The sequence below is a fragment of the Erinaceus europaeus genome, chromosome 10 (assembly GCF_950295315.1).
Source record: "Erinaceus europaeus chromosome 10, mEriEur2.1, whole genome shotgun sequence".
NCBI classification, from domain to species: domain Eukaryota; kingdom Metazoa; phylum Chordata; class Mammalia; order Eulipotyphla; family Erinaceidae; genus Erinaceus; species Erinaceus europaeus.
Window position 1 is genome coordinate 2,837,770 of NC_080171.1, and position 24,212 is coordinate 2,861,981.

A 24,212-nucleotide genomic window follows, 5' to 3' on the forward strand; every position below is an offset into this window, starting at 1 on the left:
GTGTTAATCTGTTTTTGATAGAAGAGGGATTAGGTAGTAAGTATATGCAGCCTGTTCCCTGTTACCGCATTCAGCAGTTATTTCCACAGTGAGACCGCAGGAGGAGCCTCTGGACTCACACAGCTTGTACTCCTGGGCTCTTATGTACTGTGCAGGTGTGAGATGATTAGCTGGGGTCCAGCTGGGCTTGGGGGCATTCACTGGGTTGGATTCAGGATTCTTTTTTTTCCTAATCATTTTGGACCTATGAAAACATATTCTTACCATGACAGAGACAGATGAGTGAAAGCCATTCAATTACTTATTTATTATTGGATAGAGACAGGCTAAGACAAGAGGAGACAGAGAAGGAGAGAGACAGAGAGACACCTGCAGCCCTGCTTCACCACTGGTGAAGCTTCTCCCCTGCAGGTGGGGACCAAGGGCTTGAACCCCCGGTCCTTGCACACTGTAACATGTGCTCTCAACCAGGTGCACCACTGCCGCCTGGCCCCAACATTTTTCTTCTTTGTTATTTATTTATTTATTTATTTATTTATTTTTCCTCCTCCAGGGTTATTGCTGGGCTCTGTGCCTGCACCATGAATCCACCGCTCCTGGAGGCCATTTTTTCCCCCTTTTGTTGCCCTTGTTGTAGCTTCGTTGTGGCTATTATTATTGCCCTTGTTGATGCAATTCGTTGTTGGATAGGACAGAGAGAAATGGAGAGAGGAGGGAAGACAGAGGGGGAGAGAAAGATAGACACCTGTAGACCTGCTTCACCACCTGTGAAGCGACTCCCCTGCAGGTGGGGAGCCGGGGGCTCGCACCGGGATCCTTGCCGGTCCCTGCGCTTTGCGCCACATGCGCTTAACCCGCTGCGCCACTGCCCGACCCCCTGGCCCCAACATTTTTACTTGAATTGCCTATGTAAGTCACACAGACTTTGTACCAAGTCCAGAAAGAAAGTAAAGGTAAAATACGCTACCTCGTGCAGCCCAGAACATTGCAGAAAATAATACTGCAACAGTACAGTTAAGAACTGGGGGTCGGGCAGTGGCGCAGCGAGTTAAGCACATGTGGCGCAAAGCGCAGGGACCGGAGTAAGGATCCCGGTTCGAGCCCCCGGCTCCCCACCTGCAGGGGAGTCGCTTCACAGGTGGTGAAGCAGGTCTGCAGGTGTCTATCTTTCTCTCCCCCTCTCTGTCTTCCCCTCCTCTCTCCATTTCTCTCTGTCCTATCCAACAACGAATTGCGTCAACAAGGACAATAATAATAACCACAATGAAGCTACAACAACAAGGGCAACAAAAGGGGGAAAAATGGCCTCCAGGAGCGGTGGATTCATGGTGCAGGCACCGAGCCCAGCAATAACCCTGGAGGAGAAAAAAAAAAAGAACTGGGGGGTTGGGCGGTAGCCCAGCGGGTTAAGCGCATGTGGTACAAAGTGCAAGAACCGGAATAAGGATCCTGGTTCGAGCCCCCGGCTCCCCAGGGGAGTTGCTTCACAGGTGGTGAAGCAGGTCTGCAGGTGTCTGTCTTTCTCTCCCCCTCTCTGTCTCCCCCTCCTCTCTCCATTTCTCTCTGTCCTATCCAACAATGACGATATCAATAACAACAATAATGACTACAACAACAACAATAAAACAACAAGGGCAACAAAAGGGAAAATAAATAAATATTTGAAAAAACTAAGTAAAAAAAAGAATTGGGCCACAGGGTTGGGAGAAAGCTTACCCGTTAAGAGCACACAGTTTCCCAAGCCTCTGACCATCATGTGGGAGCAGCAGGCTAACGGGAGTCTCCCTGAGCAGCAGAGCAGTCCTGTGGTGTCTGTCTCTCTCACCCTCTATCTGGGAATGAGAAAGGTCATTGGGAATAGTGGGATTTCACTGATGGAAAGCTCCAGCAAAGCCCTGGGAGCAGAACAAAAAACTTCCAATAATCCAGCCTTTGGCAACACCCACAGACAAGAACACGTGAACCTCAGGATGGACTGACTCTGCGCAGAAGGCTGTCAGGAAGTCAGTCCACTCTCATCCCTGGCCTCTGTCTCCCTCCGTGCCGCTGCTGTTCTCGTCTCTCTTGTCTGCCTCCTCATCTGCCCCTCCGCCAGGTCACTGTGCTTCCTCCAGACGCTGAGACCAGGCATGGTACCCGCTGCTGTTCTCTTAGAGATCCTCCTCTCCCTCCGCCTCCTGCTCTCTCTCCCTCCCCTTATCTCTCCCTTTCCCTCTTTTCCCCCCTTTCTTCCTCTTCTCTCTACCTGCTCTGTCTTTTTTCTTCTTTTTTTTATAACTTTTTAAAAATATTTATAAAAAAGAAACACTGACAAAAACCTTAAGATAAGAGGGGTACAGCTCCACACAATTCCCACCACCAGATCTCTGTATCCCATCCCCTCCCCTGATAGCTTTCCTATTCTTTATCCCTCTGGGAGGATGGACCCAGGGTCATTGTGGGATGCAGAAGGTGGAAGGTCTGGATTCTGTCATTGCTTCCCTGCTGAACATGGGCGTTGACAGGTGGATCCATACTCCCAGCCTGTCACTCTCTTTCCCTAGTGGAGAAGGGGTCTGAGGAAGCAGAGCTCCAGGACATATTGGTGGGGTCATCTGTCCAGGGAAGTCTGGTGGCATCATGTTGGCATCTGGAACCTGGTGGCTGAAAAGAGAGTTAACATAAAGCCAAACAAATTGTTGACTAACTAATCATGAACCTAAAGGTTGGAATATTGCAGATGAAGATTTGGGGGTCTCTTTTTTATAAGTAGCTAGTAGGCTTATTTTAGTTATATTCCAAAGGACCCATGACTATATTAGTGTGTTTTTTTTACTGAGCCTGACATCTGATATGCAGGTGGATCCTAGTTATTGTCTGGGGAGATGATATCATGGCTGGAAAAAGGACCAGAAAGCTGCATCAGGGTAGAGAGTAGCTCCAAAATATGGGAAAGGGGTATAAATATTGTTGACTTTAGACCCCATTGATTTCATCTGGGGCCCATATTCAGCCTAGGGGCCTATGTAACCTCTACATACCTGTAGGTCTGAGCTCACATTCTGTGGTCATGAGTAGGAATGTTCCAAGTTGCCCTGATTTCAGGACTCATCTTCCTCAGGTGTAGCATAGAGTATGTTGTCCAGCCTCCCTTCGGAGGATGGAATATTCTCTACCATTTTGATCACATTGAGGGAAAGGTCCTATGGGGGGCCCACAAAGGGGTCTATTGTGTTGTTCCTGATGGAGATGACCAGTGACAATGGAGAGAGAGGTCTATTCGAGGTCTAGGCCCATCATGTCTGTGTGGGAATCTCAGGACTCCCCGACTAGGGCCCCAGCTGATGGGGTGGCCTGATAGTGACTAAAGAGTCATCGTTAAAGTAAGCCAGTCTCTTGCCCTTATTCAGCTTTTGCAGTCCTTGCTTTGATAAGGTTAGCTTTGGAGTGAGTGAGGGGAGTATAATAGGAAGCAGGTGAGGAGGGTATCTAGGTCTAAGTAGACGCTATTTCATTAGGAACTTTATGGTGTCTTTTTTAGGTCTTTCCACTTGCTTGCTGCATATACTGACTCACTGCAGACTAGTGTGTACTTTTGCTGTCAGGTATATGTTTTGCCCTAGTTTATGGATATGTGTGAACATATGCCCTATCTCATGGGACCTGGTCTATATCTAGGTTTTGGAACTTTGTTAGGAAATAGACCACCTGGTCTGTCTTGAGGCTTCTGCAAGAGAGGGAGCAGGCTTGTAGTGGTGAGGACGGGGAGCAGTACTCAGATGACAGATGTCTTCTGCAGGCAGTGCTGACAGGTGTCAGGACACTAGCCACCAAGTGGGTGTCGGGACAAGGCTGAGAGGAAGCACGCCATCAGAGCTCTAGCAGCTGCCTCTCTCAGAGTGTGAGCTCCTTCCCGTCCGTGCCCAGGCCAGGTAGTGGGGCAGCAGGCCCACCTGTGAGACTCTGTGCGCTGACCCTGCCCGCCTCACTCCTACTTCGTTTAAGCCAGCAGGTAGGCCAGTGGGTGTGTGCAGGCGCCAGCTCACCAAGTGACTGACCCTCTCTTGTCTGGGATACATGTGCACTCAGGATGCAACTCTGAAGACGAGGGTGGCTCAGAGAAGTGGCGGGGACACTGGAAATTAGCTGTGGTCCTAGAGAGACAGCTCAGCCCAGTAAACACAGGACTTGAATGCCTCAGGTCCTGGAGGCTGGAAGTTCAGTCCCAGTATCACCTTATGCCAGAGCTGAGTGCTGATTCGCTCACCTGCTCATTTGCTCTCTCTCTCTCTCTCATAATTAATCAATGTTTAAACAGATTTTATATTTGGCACGTTAATCTTTTAAAAACGTGCTGCACAGTAAAAGCAAAGAAGAGCCTCTTTTTAGTAGCCTTCAACTTTTTAAATGGTATGTCTTTATAAGACTTTATTTTTTTATTTTATTTTTTTTAAATAATTTATTTCTTTATTGGGGAATTAATGTTTTACATTCAACAGTAAATACAATAGATTGTACATGCATAACATTCCCCAGATTCCCATTTAACAATACAAGACTTTATTTTTTTATTTCTTTTATGGCACTATTTTTTCATAGTATTTTTTTAAAAATTATTTTATATTTTGTTGGTATGCCCTAAATTCTGCTTATAAGACCTTCTGTTTTGATCATCACATTAGGTTCGCTTGTATTGCTTAAGGCTGTGGTCTATTTACATAATCATTGTTTTCATTGGTTTAATCCCCACTGGTTCCAGTGCTCTTTCCTTCTCCCCACCTCTTATCCTACGTACTTCCTCTTCCAACCTGACACTTCCGCCTCAGGAGATATATAAGGACAGGATTGTGATCAGAGGTAGATTGAACTGCATTCCCGCTCAATAAAGATTGAACTGCGTTCCCAGCTCAGCCATGAGTCCCTGGTCGTCTCTCTCCCGCCTGTGAAGCTAGCCCCGGCAATATTTATTTATTTTTCTCTTTTGTTGCCCATGTTGTTTTATTATTGTTGTAGTTATTACTGTTGTTGTTATTGATGTTGTTGTTGCCGGACAGGACAGAGAGAAATGGAGAGAGGAGGGGAAGACAAGAGAGGGGGAGACAAAGACAGACACCTGCAGACCTGCTACACCGCCTGTGAAGCGACTCCCCTGCAGGTGGGGAGCCGGGAGCTCGAACCGGGATCCTTGCGCCATCTGCGCTTCACCTGCTGAGCTACCTCCCGACTCCCTTTTCATAGTATTTTTAGGCTCCTGGTAAAATTGAATGTTTGCCACATTTCCCCGGTCTCTCACATGCTAGCTTTCCCCATAATCCATATCTGCTATAGATTAAATAATTACTTCTTAATTTTGGTAGAATGTATATATAAAAGGTTTTTTTATTTTACTATTTAAATTTTTTATTTGGTTGCCACTGGGACTTAACCTCTCCAGACTAACTTTTTCAACTAGAAAGACAGAGCTAGATACAAAGACACCACAGGACTGAACCTCCCTCCCCTCAGTGCAGTGCAGGCTGGGCTGCAGACTGCGTCGTGTCCGTGTGAGACCACCCAAATGAACCATCTCGCTAGCTAACCCTACTCTTAGCTCTTTTCAAGTAGAAACTTGGTGGCATCAAAGTAAACTTGAAAAACATAGATTCCATTCGCAGTGCGCTGTCTCCACTGTTTAGTCCCAGAACTTTGCGGGGAATGATACGCACAACGTCTGCGTTACCTCCTGCCAGTACTCCGACTGCCAGAGCATTCTTCTGCCCTGGCTGGTTTCGTATTTTCTGCACACCTAAGATCCAGGGCGTGCCCTTCTCTTCTGTTAGGCAGTGAACTTCATTCCGGGAGGCAGGTGTCGAGATGGCTGTGCTGTCAAGTCTACTGCCCCTTTTCAGATGTTGCCAGTTGTCCCGATACTTTCTCCTTTATAGAAATTTTGTTTTGTGACCAGGATTCTGTCCTTCATTGTCATGTATCTTTATCTTCTTTTAATTTTTTAAATTTATATTTATTTTCCCTCTTATTGCCCTTGTTTTTTTTTAATTTATTTTTTATTTAAGAAAGGATAAATGAACAAAACCATAGGGTAGGAGGGGTACAACTCCACACAATTCCACCACCCAATCTCTGTATCCCCCCCCCTCCCCTGATAGCTTTCCCACTCTATCCCTCTGGGAGCAGGGACCCAGGGTTGTTGTGGGATGCAGAAGGTGGAAGGTCTGGCTTCTGTAATTGCTTCCCCGCTGAACATGGGTGTTGACTGGTCGGTCCATTCTCCCAGTCTGCCTCTCTCTTTCCCTAGTAGGGTGGGTCTCTGGGGAAGCTGAGCTCCAGGACACATTGGTGGGGTCTTCAGTCCAGGGAAGCCTGGCTGGCATCCTGATGGCATCTGGAACCTGGTGACTGAAAAGAGAGTTAACATACGAAGCCAAACAATTTGTTGAGCAATCATGGATCCCAAGCTTGGAATAGTGGAGAGGAAGTGTTAGGGGGGTACTCACTGCAAACTCTAGTGTACTTCTGCTTTCAGGTATATATTTTGCACTAGTTTATGGATACGTGTGAACATATGCTCTCTCTCACAGAACCTGGTCTATATCTAGGTTTTGGGACTTTGTTAGAAAGTGAGCCACCTAAGATGGAATTAAAGTGTACTATGAAAGGAAAGGTCTCACCCGAGTGATGAAGCTGAAGGGTTGTCATTCCACACGTGAAGTCTCTGGTCACATGCCCTCGTTTTTTATTGTTGTTGTAGTTATTATTATTGTTACTGATGCCGTCAATGTTAGATAGAACAGAGAGAAATGGAGAGAGGAGGGGAAGACAGAGAGGGGGAAAGAAAGACACCTGCAGACCTGCTTCACCGCCTGTGAAGTGACCCCCCCCTGCAGGTGGGGAGCCAGGGGCTTGAACCAGGATCCTTACACCAGTCCTTGCGCTTTGCACCACGTGCACTTAACCTACTGCACTACTGCCTGACTCCGGTATCTTTATCTTTTATCTTCTTTATATTGAAATCATTTCTTAGTCCTTTTTTCCCCTTGGCAATGGTCCTTTTGAAAGTTCCACGCCAGGTTTTTGTGTTTTTATTTTTGATTTTTTTATTAATTTTATTTATTGGATAGAGACAGCCAGAAATCGAGAGGACGGGGGAGATAGAGAGGGAGAGAGACACCTGTAGCCCTGCTTCACCACTCGCAAAGCTTTCCCCTGCAGATGGGGAGCAGGGGGGCTTGAACCCGGGTCCTCACACATTGTAACATGTGCGTTCAACCAGGTCCGTCACCAGCTGGTCCCTGTTGTTTTTTTTTTTTTTTTTTTTGGTAAATGACCTTCAGTTGGGGTCAGTAAGATAGTTTCCTCATGATTTATTTCGTTTATGACCTTGGGCAGAGTGCAGGGTAGCTGGTAATGATTCTTCTCTAAGCATCATTTTGGGAGACAGTGATGGCAGCTGATCAAAATTGGGACGACGTGGGTAAAACCTTTTAATGACATTCAAAGGAAAACATTAGGTTGAAAGTTACAGAGGTAACAAAAGATCTATTTCCGAATGAAACCTCTTTTCCGGCAGAAAGTATCGCAAAGGATGACGCGCTGACCTGCCTTCTTGTGACTTTCCGTAGGGCGGCGACGATGTCATGGCCTGTGTCCATGATGACAATGGCCGAGTCCGCATCCAGCACTTCTATAATGTGGGCCAGTGGGCCAAGGAGATCCAGAGGAATCCCGCCAGAGACGAAGAAGGACTATACGAGAACAATCGGGTCACATGCAGATTCAAGCGCCCCGTGAATGTCCCCAGAGATGAGACCATTGTGGATCTGCACTTGAGTTGGTATTACCTTTTTGCCTGGGGTCCGGCCATTCAAGGTAAGTCGCTGTTGCGAGTGTGGGATCAGCCGCCAGGGGCCGCTGTGCTTGCGCTTGTCTTGACTGAGTGGGGAGGTGATAAGTGCTTTGGCTGATCTGTGAGAAAAAGGATACATGGGGTGCGGAGGTAGGCGCCAGCCTTCTGAGAGTGAGGCCCGAGATTTAATCCCTAGAGTACCAAAAGACAGAAGTCGATAGAGCAGAGCCAGGCAGTGACGCGCACTGGATTGAGTACTCACACTATGGTGCTTAAGGGGGGGGGGGGGTGTCAAGCCCCTGGTCCCCACCTGCAGGGGGAAAGCTTCACCAGTGGTGAAACAGGGCTGCAGGTGTCTCTCTGTCTCTCTCCCTCTCTGTCTCCTCCTCCCCTCTCAATTTCTCTCTATCTCTATCCAATAATAAATAAAAAGATTTTAAGAAAGGAAGGAAGGAAGGAAGACAGAGAGAGAGAGAAAGAAAGAAAGAAGCTGGGTCTCCATGGATGGTGCTTTTCCATTTCTTTCTCCCTCTCCCCCACATGTATGTATATATATATATATATATATATATATATATATATATATATATATATATATGAATTGGACCAGGGAGGTAGCTTAAGGTGTCACATGTGTTTGAAGACCCGAGTTCAATCCCTAGCACAACAGATAGATATATTGATAATAGGTAGGTAGACAGAGCGATAGATAGGAAGAAAAAGGAGATCTGACCCGCTCTTCAAAAAGTTATATTGAGGGGTGGCTGGGCAGAGATGCACTCAGTTGAGAACACACATTACCATGCACAAGTACCTGGGTTCAATCCCCTGGTCCCCACTGCAGAGGGGGAGCTTCACAGATGGTGATGAAGTGCTGTAGTTATTTCTCTCCCTTTCTTTTTTCATCATCTTTATTTATTTATTGGATAGAGACAGTCAGAAATCGAGCGGGAGAGACACACACAGAGATAGAGAGAGAGAGACACCTGCAGCCCTGCTTTACCACTCACAAAGCTTTCCCCCTGCAGGTGGGAACCGGGGGCTTGAACCTGAGTCCTTGTGCACTGCAACACAAGCGCTCAACCAGGTGCGCCACCACCCGGCCCCCTTCTCTCTCCCTTTCTATCTCCTCCTCCCCTCCCAGCTTCTGACCTATCAAATGAAAAAGAAAAGGAAAAAATGGCCACCAGGAGTGGGGGAATCATCGTGCAGGCATCGTGCCCCAGCGATGACCCTGGTGGCCAGAAAGAAATTAACTAATAGAAGCCAGGTGGTGGTGCACTTAGTTAAGCGCACACGTCACAGAGTGCAAGAGCCCAGGTTCAAGCCCCCGGTCCCCGCCTGCAGGAGGAAAGCTTTACAAGTGGTGAAGCAGGGCTGCAGGTGTCTGTCTCTCTGTCACTTTCCCTCTCTATCTCCCCCTTCCCTCTCAATTTCTTTCTGTCTCTATCTAATAATGAATCAATAAATAATAGAAATTGAAAAACTACTTTAAAAAAACTATCAGAGGGAGTTGGGCTGTAGCACAGCGGGTTAACCACAGGTGGCGCAAAGCGCAGGGACCAGTTAAGGATCCCGGTTCGAGCCCCCGGCTCCCCACCTGCAGGGGAGTCACTTCCAAAGCGGTGAAGCAGGTGTCTGTCTTTCTCTCCTCCTCTCTGTCTTCCTCTCCTCTCTCCATTTCTCTCTGTCCTATCCAACGACGATGACATCAGTAACAACAACAATAATAATAACCACAACAACAATGAAAAACAAAGGCAACAAAAGGGAAAATTAATAAATAAATATAAAAAAAACTATCAGACACGAACTAATAAAGAAAGCTTCCACTGAGCTTCTCAGATGGTGCTGAAGAAGCCAGCTGGCTGAGCACAGTCGAGCCTGTGGGAAACTGTCTTAGTCAAACAGCCTGCACCCTGTTTCGCTCTTGGCTGTCCTCGTTCCTGAAAGGCCTGGGGTCACCACCCTCATGGCGGGGAGATTAAAGAATGTGCTCGAGGCTGCACAGCAGAGATGCAGCCGGGACCCCGTCATGGGCCTGCCGCCTGTGCTCTAAGTGCAGAGACTGGACGGAGTGGTCGTTGGACCCTCCTCCAAGACTGAGAGCAAGTGCTTCGTGGATGTCCGCTTCAGGCCTCTGCTGCTGGTCGCAGGTGCACTGACTGCCGCTTTGATCCAGCCCATTAGTCCTTAGACGGCAGTGTCCATAGGGATTGCCCAGCTGGTCATTAAGATTCGGTTTGCAGTACACCTGGGAGAGGGGCCTGAAATTCTGTATTTCTGTTGCCTGCCTGCCTGCCTGCCTGCCTGCCCTCTTTCCCCCCCTCCGTTCTTTTATTCTTTCTCTCTCCCCCCTTCTTGATATATACATATTTTCTTTCTCCACCATGACTTGTACCTGCATGAAAAATCCACTATCCTAGCAACCATTTTTCCTTTTTTTTTATTCTTTTTTTAAAAAAAAATGTTTACTGATTTATTCCCTTTTGTTGCCCTTGCTGTTTTATTGTTGTAGTTATTATTGACGTCGTTGTTGTTGGCTAGGACAGAGAGAAATGGAGAGAGGAGGGGAAGACAGAGAGGGGGAGAGAAAGACAGACACCTGCAGACCTGCTTCACCGCCTGTGAAACGACTCCCCTGCAGGTGGGGAGCCGGGGGCTCGAACCGGAATCCTTAAGCTGGCCTTTGCTTCGCTCCACCTGCGTTTAACTCGCTGTGCTACCACCGGACTCCCCATTTTTCCTTTTTTAAAAAGTTAATTTATTGTAATTAAAGAATAAAAGACTTCGGAGGGAGGACGTTTGCTCTCTGGTTTAAAGTAATCAAGGTTTAGTACATGGTAGAACAGCAGAACAGAGTGGTACATTGTGCAGACGGCAAGATGGGCAGTTATCTGCAGAGGTAAGAGGAGGCCAGGCCTGAGGATCCCTAAGTCACCAAAGTCCAGGTCCACGTGTTGTCTCCTGGGAGAGGCAGCATGGCGGGTCCTGGGAAGCTGAGCTGGTCTGAGCAAGCAGGAGAAGGAGCCAGGGAAAAAGGGCTGGACTTCCGGCCTCCCAGAAGTTAAATCGCTTGGTTTATGTAAATCCACCAGCCTGACATCAGCCATATGTTAATTACATTCTCATATTCAGCTTCAGCTATGTGCTAATCAAGTCCCAAAGCCCTGTTTACGGGAAGCGTCACAACATTAATTAATTAATTTATTCATTTATTTATGTATTTGACAGGACAGAGAGGAAGGGGAGAGTGGAGGGGGGAGCTGGCTAGTGGTGCACTTAATTAAGTGCATATATTATCATGCACAAGGATGCAGGTTCAAGCCCCTGGTCCCCACCTGCAGGGGGAAGCTGTCTGAGTGGTGAAGCAGTGTTGCAGGTGTCTGTCTATCTATCTATCTATCTATCTATCTATCTATCTATCTATCTATCTATCCATCTCCCCTGCCTCTCAATTTCTCTCTGTTCTGTCAAATAAGATAAATAAATAAAGTTTAGGTGTATTGCACCAAAGTAAAAGGCTCTAGGTGAGGGGAGGGAGGGTTCAGGTCTTGGAACATGATGGCAGAGGAGGAACTAGTGGGGGTTGTGTTGTTAAGTGGAAATGTTCTGCATGTACAAACTATTGTATTTCACTGTTGACTGTAAACCATTAATCCCCCAATAAAGGAATTTAAATAAATAAATAAAGTTAAATTTTTGTTGAAGAAACAGAGAGACCTGTAGCACTTTTTCATCATTCGCGAAGATGTCCCTGCAGGGTGCGAGGACCGGGGATTTGAACCCAGGTTCTTGTGCACGGTGATGTGTGCCTTCAGCCAGGTGCACCACCACCCAGCCCCCTTCTCCTCTCTTTTTTAGTAGCTGGAGCAGAGAGAAATTGAGAGGAGAGAGTGAGGTAGAGCGAGAGAAAGAGGGAGAGCCACAGACCGGCTCCACCACTCATGAGACTTGCCCCTGCAGATGAGGTCGGAAGCCCAGACCCAGGTCCTTACAACTACCATGCGTGTGCTCAGCTGCATGCCGCCACCCAGCCCCCGAGACCCCGTATTTCTGATAAGCTCAGGGTGATGCCAGTTTACTGATGACTTCGCTTTCAGTGGCCTGACGTTAGCCTGTAACAATGCCTCAGGATATGAGAACCTTTTAGAGACTGCTAATACCAAGCTAGACTGTATCTTCTTCATTCCACTGGTTCATCAGATTGAGGGACTCAGGAGGAAAATGAGGCTTCCTGGTCCTTCTTCGAGAAATCTCTGTGGCTCCTGGTAATTATACTTTTCTTTATAGTGTGCTCACTAACTAGTTGTGGCCTGACCTAGCCTCATTTTCCCATCAAATTGTTTCTATTGACTGGGGGAATCTATTCGAAAGACACTTGGATAGTTCTCTCTCTTTCTCTCTTTTTGAAGATTTTATTTATTTATTAATGAGAAACATAAGAGGAGAGAGAAAGAGCCAGACATCACTTCTGGCACATGTGTTGCCGGGGATTGAACTCAAAACCTCATGCTTGAGAGTCCAATGCTTTATCCACTGCACCGCCTCCTGGACCACTTTTTTTTTTTTTAAGGGAAACACGGGTGTATTCATTTTCTTTTCTTTTTATTTTTTTGCTATCTTTATTTATTTGATAGTGTCAGTCAGAAATCAAGAGGGAAAGGAGAGATAGAGCGGGAGAGAGACACCTGCAGCCCTGCTTCACCATGCACAAAGCTTTCTCCCACAGGTGGAGACCAGAGGCTCGAACCCGGGTCCTTGTGCTCTGTGATCTGTTCACTCAGCCAGGTGCACCACCACCTAGCTCCAGCTCTAAATGTTTGATACCTTTCTTGTTTTCTTGTTTGATTCCCTAGATTAGTGACAGTGGAACGGTGATTGTATTTTTTTAGTGCTCATTGGACCGTAGACACAAGTCTTGTCTCGCCCAGAGAAATGAACTCGTTTGAAATGTGGGGATTTGAAGTCTTGCCCTCTAGACTTGACTGTCAGTTCTGCTTATTGATATCTGTGTCAACCTGTATTTAAATGCTAAACTCTAATTTCTTTTACCTAAAATGGGCATAATAATCATACAGATTTCATAGGATTGTTATAAGGGTTTAATCAAAACAGGCATTTGAGATTTTTAAGAATCATTTTATCTTTTTACTTGATAGGACAGAGAGAGACATTGAGAGGGGAGGTGGGGAGAGAGAAGGAGAGAGACGATGCCTGCAGCCCTGCTTCACCACCCATTAAGCTTCCCCCCTGCAGGTGGGGACTGGGATCTTGAACCCGGGTTCTCGTGCACCTTGAGATGGTTTTACGACTAGAAAGTGCTGCAGTTTAGGTCATCTTCCCTACAGGCATCACTTGCTCTCTCTTAAAGCCTTTCCCGTGTGGGATCCCACCCGGCCTGGCAAGCTCCCTCGGGACTTCTCTCATTCTGGCCATGGTCTCCAGTCACACTAGACACATTCCCATCCCACGTGCAGACAGTTCTCTCTGAACATCTGTCCACTCTCATACGTTCCCTGCGGGGGATAACTTCTGGGCTAAGCGTGACACGGGCTACGAGATGGGATTTCTCTCAGAGAAGGCGTGAGCTGGATGTGTGTGGTAAGCCAGGGAGACCACAGAGTAAGCTTGGGCAAGAGGAATCATCAGGACCTGTTGGGAGAAATATTTCTCGCCAGCTAAGGGGTTTGATCGGTACTAGAGGTAACTGACGCAGACACTGGCCTGGGAGCTCACATGCCCAGCTCAGCAGGGCTTCCTTAAGATGGAACAGCTGCACGGCCCTCACTGTCAGCCCTGTTTCCAAGGAAGCCTTTGCTCTCCACTCACTGGCTCTCACCAGCCTGTCCCACCTGGCCTGGCAAGCCACTGCTGCTTGTCTGACAGTGAGAGAGGCTTCTGTCTGTCAGGAAGTCTAGTGCAGCAAGCAGTTTCGAGGCCCGTGTATAAAGTGCATGTTGGAGGAGAGACAGTCAGAGGTGAATGAGAATGCAGTCTTCCGTGTGCTGTTCATCAGAGAGGACTCATTAGAGACCTACAAGTGGGCTTTTTTAAGGTAGAGACTGAAAGGCAGAAAGTGAAAGCTTTCTTCAGTGCAGTGGGGGCGGGCTCCCACCTGAGTCTGCATATGGCATAGCAGAGCACTAGCCACTTAGCTACCCTGCCGACCCCCCAAGTAGACTTTCATGCAATTTGAGAAGCAGTCTTAAGGGGCTGGGTGGTGGCGCACCTGGCTGAGCGCACATGTTACGATGTGCAAGGACCCGGGTTTGAGCCCCTGGTCCCCACCTGCAGGGGGAAAGTTTTGTGAGCATTGCAGGTCTCTCTCTCTCTCTCTCTGCCACCTCCTTCCCTCTCAAATTCTGGCTGTCTAGCCAATAAATAAAGATAATACCGAATTTTTTTTAAAAAAAAGAGAGAGAAGCAGTCTTTTTGAAAAATTTATTTATTTATAAAATGGGAACACTGACAAAAACCATAGGATAAGAGGGGTACAATTCCACACAGTTCCCACCACCAGAACTCCATATCCCATCCCCTCCCCTGACAGCTTTCCTATTCTCTATCCCTCTGGGAGTATGGACCCAGGGTCACTGTGGGAGCAGAAGGTGGAAGGTCTGGCTTCTGTCATTGCTTCCCCGCTGAACATGGGTGTTGGCAGGTGGATCCACACTCCCAGCCTGTCTCTCTCTTTCCCTAGTGGGGCAGGGCTCTGGGGAAGCAGGGCTCCAGGACACATGGGTGGGGTCGTCTGCCCAGGGAAGTCTGGTTGGCATCATGGTAGCATCTGGAACCTGGTGGCTGAAAAAAAGAGTCAAGATATAAAGCAGAACAAATTGTTGATAGAAGCAGTCTTAAAATTGAGGTGTGTGTAGAGAGTGTTGTCTGGCTAGAGATGCTTAGTCATGAGAGCCCGATTCTGTTGGGATTAACTTAGCTAATACCTGCATTATTTATTATTAGATAAACAACAATAGAGAATCCTGGGGAGTCAGGCAGTAGTGCAGCGGTTTAAATGTGCACGCAAGGACAGGGCGTAAGATCCCAGATCGAGCCCCCGGCTTCCCACCTGCAGGGGAGTCGCTTCACAGGCGGTGAAGCAGATCTACAGGTGTCTTGTCTGTCTCTCCCTCTCTCTGTCTTCCCCTCCTCGCGCCATTTCTCTCTGTCCTATCTAACAATGATGACATCAATAACAACAACAACAATAAAAAAACAACAAATGGGAAAATAAATAAAACATACAAAAATCATAAAAAAAAAAACCATAGAGAATCCTGCTAATTCTAAAACCTGAACCACTGCATATATATTCAGCACTTGAGACTCGCGTGCAGATGTCGACTGCACATGCCAGCGTAAACCTGTGCTTCTCCCTTTGTCCCCTCCCTTTCCCCTCTCCCTCACAGGCTCTATCACTCGACATGATATGGACTCGCCACCGACTTCAGAGCGGGTTGTCAGTATTTACAAGTATGAAGACATTTTCATGCCGTCGGCCGCCTACCAGACCTTCTCCTCTCCATTCTGCCTGCTTCTCATTGTCGCCCTGACTTTCTACTTACTAATGGGGACCCCTTAGCCACGGCTGCCAAGTCACAACATCACGAGGATCCCAGACACCAGTGTAAATAGGTTTTTAACAACTCTGTAGTATGATTTAAATTTCTGTTATTTAAAAAAAAGACTGATGTGATTTCACTTTTTTGGAAGAAAGAATAAGTTTCTTTTCTAGTCAAAGATTGTTTAATATGACGACCCCATACTTTTAGTATGTAATTTTTTCTAAGCACTTTGAGGTAACTTTTCTTACTTGATCGTAAAACATCCCTGAGTTGGCTTGATGAAAAAATCCTTTTTGCCATCTTACAGGAGGGACTTGAGGCCCGAGAGAGGTCTAATCATGGCCCACGTGTCCTGTAGCCTTGGCTATGTAGTCCCGTAACACACAGCAAGGGAGAGAAAGAGCCTGCGTAGAGACCAGACTGTTTACTCTTCTAGTTGTAGCTTGAGAGAGTCTGTATCATCCTAAATTGGAGGGTTTTGGATGACCCGCAAGCCACATCAGGCCTCTAGGCAGAAATCTTAAATTTCTGTGAAACATAAAAGCTCTGAGCTTTTTACGTACTAACGGGGACTATGGGTTAGATTATAGTGATGTGAAGAATGGGTCTAGTCTATTCAGCTTTTTTCCTCAAATCTGTGCTGCTGTTTAGAAAGGTTAGTAAAGACATTGTATGTCTGAAATTGTGAAGTCATATCAATGATTAAAAATATATGGGGGGTTGGGCGGTGGCGCAGTGGGTTAAGTGCACGTGGCGCAAAGAGTAAGGACCAGCGCAAGGATCCCGGTTCAAGCCCCCGGCTCCCCACCTGCAGGGGAGTCACTTCACAGGTGGTGGAGCAGGTCTGCAGGTTTCTGTCTTTCTCTCCCCCTCTCTGTCTTCCCCTCCTCTCTCCATTTCTCTCTGTCCTATCCAACAATGAACAACATCAACAATGGTAATAATAATAATAACCACAATGAGGCTACAACAAAAAGGGCAACAAAAGGGGGAAAAATGGCCTCCAGGAGCGGTGGATTCATGGTGCAGGCACCGAGCCCAGCTATAACCCTGGAGGAAAAAAAAAAAAAATATATATATATATATATGGACATTCTTAGCAGTTAGAAGTCACATCTTCTGTGACTGTATTTCCTCACCAGCATCTTAATTGCCACTTATCCCAGCAGCTGACGCCCAGCCCCTGCTCCTGCATCAGATAAGGTCTCCCTGTGGCTACGCCTAATGCTGCCAGCAGGGTCGGCAGTGTTGAGTGTGATTGGTGTGTGTTACATAGACAGCCCACCTTCATAAAAGCTTAAGCCGTTTTGATATCAGATCAACATTTTAGATATTTGGAAACTTGAAAAGGACTTTTTTTTTCATTAGGAGATGGGGAATGACCTGTCATGTGTATCCGCCTGCGCTGTCCATTCAGAATGTCTAGTCTGGTAAATCGGGCTGGCAGGCACTCTGTTTTGTAAAATTGCCTTGACTTTGTCTCTGGTTTTTGCTTGTTTGTTCGTTTTAAAAAGTAACCCAGATGTTTCCTTGTGTCCGTTTCTGTGCTAAGAGTCCCTTTGATGGAAAAGAGCCTGAGGGTTCAGCGACACTGCTGGGAACTATTCCATCATAGAGTTTCTAGAATTCTCCCTTTGCTCCCATTACTGCAAAGCCTATGCCAATTTTATGTCTGGTGATTAAACATTACCAGGGGCTGGATGGTGATGCACCAGGCTAAGTGCTCACAGAATGAAGAGAAACAGCCCCCGGTCCCCACCTGCAGGGGGGAAGCTTCACAAGTGGTGAAGCAGGTCTGCAGGGGTCTCTCTCCCTCTCTATCTCCCCCCTCAGTTTCTCTCTTTCTAGCCAATAAAATGAGGGAGGAAGTATGTTACTACAGACTTTGATTTCTAATACCACCCTACGGGTTCATCGTCAGACGTGCATATCATCCTTTGGGGGAGAAGTTTCAGATTCTTCTGAAACTCGCCAAGAATAAGGAAAACATTGAGATTCTGTGATATTGTAGTTAATACCAAGATCATATGAGGCACGTTGGAGAAATTAGCATTTTTCTTTTTATCAGCTCTGGTTTATGGTGGTGCAGGGGATTGAATGTGGGACTTTGGAGTCTCAGGCAGGAGAGTCTCTTTGCAACCATTCCGCTATCTACTCTGGTGTGAGAAGTCCTCTTCATTGTAGATGAGGAGACATTAAATGATACGTGAGCCATGGAATTGGATAGGATTTGAACTTCAGTCGTTTGGTTCAAGCCCACAGTTCCCCTGACGCCCATTGGCTCACGACACAGCCCTTTAGTCCTGGCTGGTAATGGCCTTAGTAGCTGTTGTAGCTGTTCCATGGCCAGGCGGCTTAGTATGCAGGCACTCGTGTTGTAAATAATAAAGCCAGTATTTTTGTATTTCACTCTCGTACGTGTATATTTCCAGCTATAAATAGGCTTAAACTGCAGGGAGAGGCTTCAGCTGGCCTCTGTACTAGTCAGGGAAGGAGTAAATGGATTGGATTTCCCTTTTGCTAACGTCTCAAGTCAAGCTTTTTATTTCACCAGCTGGTTTCACTCTTGATTACCAGTTTCACTTGTTTGTGCTTGGAGATTGGAATGGCTTCTTACTGCTACTGAGGAAAAATGCAGATTATTTTGCTTACCTCCCATGAATCAGCTTTTTTCCCACCTCCCCTCACTGGCTGTGTTCCAGCAAGACTGACCTGTTTCCACGTCTTGAGAATCGCTGCTTCTCCTCTCACGGTGCTTCCCGCACTCAGACTGTCTCCCCTTTCTGTGCTTTTTGAACTCTTTCTTGTCTTTTGGGTCACAGCTTAAAAAGCTCTTCCTCCACACCCAGGGACTAGCAGGATTTGGGCAAGTATCACACAGCACTTGAATTCCTGGCTTGTTCTTCTGCTAACTCTGTTAGAAATGAGACAAGTAGCCAGGTGTATAGACAAAGGAATGTTTTAACGTTGTGGGTGAGGGAAGTGAGAACCCTGCCACAGAGAGCTTGAGAAGCCCTGGCCCCGGGGAGCTGAGAAGCCCACCCTGAGACAGGCTAGGGGTCTTTAGGTGGTCTTGGCTCAGGGCTATATTCAGTGACGTGGGAAGGCCTGGTGGTCTTGGGTTTCTTGATGTATTCAGGGATGTTTCTGGTTGTTCTCAGATGCGTCCCATGCAGGCAGGAATAGGATAAGTTTTATGGCAAGGGGCCTGCCTGTTCACAGCACACACACACACACACACACACACACACACACACACACACACACACACCCCTTCGGTCTGTTTCAGTGAGAGAAGTTCTTTCCATGAGGGTGGGGTCAGGCCTCAACCTGCCTCCTTCATTCTAGACCCTAAAGGAGGATGAGAGAAAAGGGAGGTTGTTCTAGCTACCTCCTGCTGATGGGGGCAAAGTGGATTTTAGGCTTTTGTTTGTGTGTGTGTGTTTGTTTTGCCTCCAGGGTTATTGCTGGGGCTTGGTCCCTGCACTAGGAATCCACTGCTCTTGGTCCCTGCACTTTGCACTATGTGCACTTAACACACTGTACTACCGCCAGCCCCTCTTCTTTTATTCTTTACCTGAGCACTGATCAGCTCTTGCTTATGGTGGTGCCGGGGACTGAACCTGGGACTTTAGAACCTCAGGCATGAGAGTCTCTTTGTAGAACCACTGTGCTATCTACCCCCATCCCTGGACTTTAGGTATCTGGAGAAGAAACACTTCCTTGTTCTGGTTCCAGGAGGTGGCTTAGGAGCATGAGAAAGATGAAGCATGGGGAAAGTGAGGGAAAGTGAGGGTGAGGCTTGTGAGGGGCCGAGAAGAGCAGGAGGTGCAGGGTGAGAGGAAGAGAGGGTATCTGTTTAGCTGTAAGTATTTGAGGAGACTAGCACTTGAACAGTTTTTGATTGAAGCAGAAGTTCCGTGAGGGTGGGGGTCAGGGCTCAGCACATTTCCTTTAAGCTCCCTAGTTAGGGGATTGTATCTGGTTTTTGGTTAATCATCACTGTAACAGAAGCTTCTACATTGTAAGCAAACGTCTGTTGAATTAATGAACAGATGAAAGTAGACTTCTGTGTCATTTGGTCCAGAAGACTTACTATGATTTTATTTTATTTTATTTTTATTTTATTTTACCTCCAGGGTTATTTCTGGGGCTCGGTGCTTGCACCACAAGTCCACTGCTCCTGGAGGCTATTTTTTCCTTTTTTTGTAGCCCTTTTTTTTTTTTTTTTTTTACCCTTGTTGTGGTTATTATTGTTGTTATTGCTGTTGGATAGGACAGAGAGAAATGGAGAGAGGAGGGGAAGACAGAGAGGGGGAGAGAAAGACAGACACCTGCAGACCTGCTTCACCACCTGTGAAGCGACTCCCCTGCAGGTGGGGAGCCGGGGGCTCAAACCGGGATCCTTATGCCGGTCCTTGTGCTTTGTGCCACATGCACTTAACCCACTGGGCTGCCTCCCGACCCCCTTATTTTTATTTTTTAATAGAGACAGAGGGTGTGTGTGTGTGTGTGTGTGTGAAAGAGAACACAGCCCCAAAGCTTTTTTTCTAGTGCTCTGAGGGCCAGGTTCAAACCTCATTTGCACACACAGCAAAGCAGTGTGCCACTCAAGCGAGCTGTATCACCAGCCCCAGGAGGCCGGCCCTCTGTAAGCATTGCCAGCCTGACCAGCTTTTCATATGCGTTCATTTTTCATAGAACTACAGTCCATTCCTTTAGCAAATCCTGAACCCTGCCTGTGAAACATAAATTGAAAGACCATAGCTATCACCGTGGTTTGGCCAGGCAAGACATAGTTGAGACTTTATTTTATTTTTGCTGCCCGGGTTGTCACTGGGGCTCGGTGCTAGCACTATGAATCTCCTGCTCCCAGCGGCTGTTTTTCTTTCTTCCTGATTTTTATTATATAGGACAGAGAGAAAGTGAGAGAGCACAGGGAGATAGAGGAAGAGAAAGATAGACACCTGCAGACCTGCTTCACCACTCGTGATGCAGACCCCTTGCATGTGGGGAGCCGGGTCTCGAACCTGGGTCCTTGCTCTTGGTAATAAGTGTGCTTAACTGGGTGTGCTACTGCCTGGCCCCCCATAGTCGGTCTTTTAGGTATCATTGTTGATAAATACTATTGCTGACGGTTTTTGACTGCCATCTTAACCATCGGTTTCTTAACCAGGTGTGCTGCTGAATCTGGTGTCTGCAGACTTCAGTAACTCACTCATTAACTCGTTCTTACCCAACAGAACCAACTTCTATTCTGTCTCTGTATCCCATTTCCTTTTTTTTTTTCCCTCTCCAGAGTTATTTCTGGGGCTTGTGTCAGCACTATGAATCCACTGCTCCTGGAGGCCATTTTTTCTTTAATTGGATAGGATAGAGAGACATTGAGAGAGGAGGGGGAGGTGAGAGAGAGAGAGAGACGGAGAGAGAGGAACACCTGCAGCCCTGTATCACCACACATGAAGCTTGCCTCCAGCAGGTGGGGACCAGAGGCTTGAACCTGGGTCCTTGTGCACTGTAGTGTGCGTGCTTAACCAGGTGTGCCACCACCTGGTTCCACCAATTTAATTATTTTAAGTTGACTTTTGTTGTTAGGAAATTGAAAAGTCTGGACAGCTGTTTACGACTATTTCTGTAATGAAGTTACTGTGGGTACTCAGCACTTTATTACCTAGGAGATACTTGCCCTGAGCTTGTATGTCATTCTTCGTTCTTATTTAGGGGTCAGAAAAATTTTCCTGTAAACAGCCAGAACATAATTATTTAGACTTTGCAGTCTCTGTTCAAATCCCTCCTTTAAAAGAAACCACTGAACACGGTTCTCTCACAATAAAATCCGACACTGACATTTCAGTTGCATGTAATTCTTACATGTCTCAAATACAGCATGTTTGATTTAAGTTTGTTTTAATATTTATTCCCTTTTGTTGCCCTTGATTTTTATTGTTATAGTTATTATCGTTGTTGCTATTGATGACGTCGTTGTTGGATAGGACAGGGAGAGGAGGGGAAGACAGAGAGGGGGAGAAACAGACAGACACCTGCAGACCTGCTTCACCGCCTGTGAAGTGACTCCCCTGCAGGAGGGGAGCTGGGGTGCTCGAACCAGGATCCTTACGCCGGTCCTTGTGCTTTGCGCCATACTCCAGTATGTTTGATTTTTAAACAAAATATTAGAAATAACATACCACTCAGGCTGGAGACATAGCATAGTAGTTATGAAAAAAGACTTTCATGCCTCAGTCCCAAAGTCTCAGATTCAATCCCTCACACCACCATAAGCCAGAGCTGAGGAGTACTCTAGTCTCTGTCTCTCTGTCTCTCTCTCTCTCTCTCCTTGTTGTATCTATCTCCTTAAATATGTGTGTGTAGATACATTACTTAAAAATAATAATTCAGGGAGCAGCACAGCGGGTTAAGCGCACATGCACAAAGCGCAAGGACCGGCATAAGGATCCCGGTTCAAGCCCCCAGCTCCCCATCTGCAGGGGAGTCGCTTCACAGGTGGTGAAGCAGGTCTGCAGGTGTCTGTCTGTTTCTCCCCCTCTCTGTCTTCCCCTCCTCTCTCCATTCTCTGTTCTATCTAACAACGATGACAACAATAAAAACAAGGGAATAAATAAATAAATAAATAAATAATTTTTAAAAAATATCTCATTCTTAGTCCATGGCTTAACAGATACGGACTGGGTTTGCTGTGAGAACTCAAGTTCTCCTACTCTTGCTCTTAGCTGAAGGACAAGGCCTAGCTGTCATGGTCAGGTATAGTAGACACTGCCTTTACTATAGCTTTATCATTGACTAATGCAGAGACACGGGGTTATTGAGTAATTTGTAGAATAAACAAGAATTGGTTTATTATGATCTTGATAAAGACATTCCCAGGCCTTTGCATTCTGATGTTGTCGGGTATGAAGAGGTGTTGGCAGTTTTTTTTCCCTTGTACAGTGGAACTGCCCTCCGTGGTGGGGATTATAACATGTCAGAGTAGTTGACTCCTCTGTAGGAATTATTTCAGTGTTCATAGAAACCCACTGTATTCATGGGAATGTCTTCCATGGGCTGTGGTGCCAGCCTGTGTGTCATCCTGGAAAGGCGTTTGAGGACCGTTGCAGTAGCGAGACAGTGAGCTGTGTGACTCTGCTGTAAATGGTCAGGCTGCACGCCCCTGTTCTCTAAACAGAACTGATAGTGTTTAGTGAGCAGTTTGCTTATTCTCACGCTCTGTCTCTGTGTGTGCACAGACAGGATGAGGACCATGTGTGTCCGTACTTCTGTGCCCCATGTCTGGGACGTGACCCTTTGAGGGTCTTTGTCAGGACTGTTTGTAATCTCTTGAATACTTTTAGACCTTAGAGAAAACGTGTGCATATTCTAAGCATGCCTGCCCTTCAGTTTATAGTCATTTAGTTTGTAGGGAATCTTGATACTCTTGACCAAGCCTTGCTGCCGCGGACATTGCTTGAGTTAAGAAGGTAGGAAGTGCTGTCGTTGGCTTTGAGTTTCCGTTGCTGTAGCTGAGTGGCCGAGAGTAGCGTTACCTAAAATGGCGGCTGGGGTCACCTGGACATTTTCTACTTTTTCGTTTGGCTCCCTGTTCGGTTACTGATTGGTGTGCTTTTAAGCACACAATCTGGACTTTGCTGTACTCTTTGGTACAAGACTGGAGTCTGAGGCCCTTTTCAGGACAAATCACGTCTCAGCTGGTAGGATTTTCAGTCCGGCTGAGGAAGTAAGTGAACTGTCAAGCTCTTTGGGATTTTTATTCTTCTTCTTCATTTCAGACATGCAGATATTTGACTCGTCTTGGTTTTGTCACTGGACATTCGCTGCTGGGCACATGCGGTGTATTGCCTCCTTCTGGACAGTCGTGATTCTCGAGGGTCATGGGGGGGGGTTGTACTACAGTGGTTGTGACTGTCCTCAGGTCACTAGTTCAGATGCCCTTTCATCACAGAGAACGAATGTCCTGTCTGCCTCAAGAGTGTGGGCACCTCTCCACTTGCCTTATCCCACAACTGCGCCAACATGACATGCTGGGACAGTCTGACTCCGGGTGCATGGGCCTACTTGCCTGGCTGTCTGCAAAATACTCTTCTGTATAAACTATGCCTTGAGACAAACATTAGTAGGTTACGTTTGTTTCCTAATAATTGTGTTACTAATTGTGTATCTGGCTGTGACTGATTTTGAGATTCATGTATATTTCTAAGACTGTCTGATGTGAATTTTTATCCTAAGCTGTGTGGTACCTTACTACTGAAGACAAGGATTCCTACTCCCTGAAGCAGTTGTAGCGGTTGTAGCGGTCTCCCTCCCAGATGTTCCTGACTGAGTGTCGGACCCATGTGCCACCACAGACACCTTAGAGGGTTAGGTGATCATTAGAATCTAGTCACCAGGTTTAAATAAACATCACGATATGAATCCAATTTGTCTGAAATCCTTCCTGTTGATGTGATTAAAGTTAGTTTGTAATCCCGTGTTGCGTTGCTGTGGTGTGATTTTGGTTCCCTGTTTGCTTTAGATGCTTTGGGAGTGAAGTCTGAGTTCATGATCCTTGGGGGAGATAACCTGCCTTGTCTGGAAAAGAGGAAAATCGTATTGCAGTAGTCAGATGAAAATTCTTTGCAGAAACACTTTGCAGACTGAATCTATTTTTGTGGGGCACCTGGTTAAGCACACATGGTACAAAGAGCAAGGACCCACACAAGGGTCCCCACCTGCAGGTGTCTCTCTGTCTCCCCCCGTCTCCCCCGCTTCTCTGTCCTGTCCAATGAAATGGAAACAGTGGCCTCCAGGAGCAGTGGATCTGTAGTGTC

General features: G+C 46.7%; 2 protein-coding genes across 3 annotated transcripts in view; one reads left to right on the forward strand and one right to left on the reverse strand.

The window, feature by feature from the left end:
- Positions 1-23,873, forward strand: part of FRRS1L (ferric chelate reductase 1 like) — a 47,086-nt gene extending 23,213 nt beyond the window's left edge. The window contains exons 4-6 of one of the 2 annotated variants that reach the window (XM_060199052.1): positions 7,599-7,845; positions 15,235-15,452; positions 23,175-23,873. In XM_060199052.1, coding sequence (XP_060055035.1) covers positions 7,599-7,845; positions 15,235-15,407 — 420 coding nt within the window. In that variant the 3' untranslated portion in view covers positions 15,408-15,452; positions 23,175-23,873. Of the gene's footprint in view, positions 1-7,598; positions 7,846-15,234; positions 16,073-23,174 lie in introns of those variants that run through there. The other variant, XM_007516178.3, reaches the window with a different exon arrangement.
- Positions 1-24,212, reverse strand: part of ABITRAM (actin binding transcription modulator) — a 378,866-nt gene that overhangs the window by 184,245 nt on the left and 170,409 nt on the right. The gene's annotated exons all lie outside the window — the stretch shown is intronic.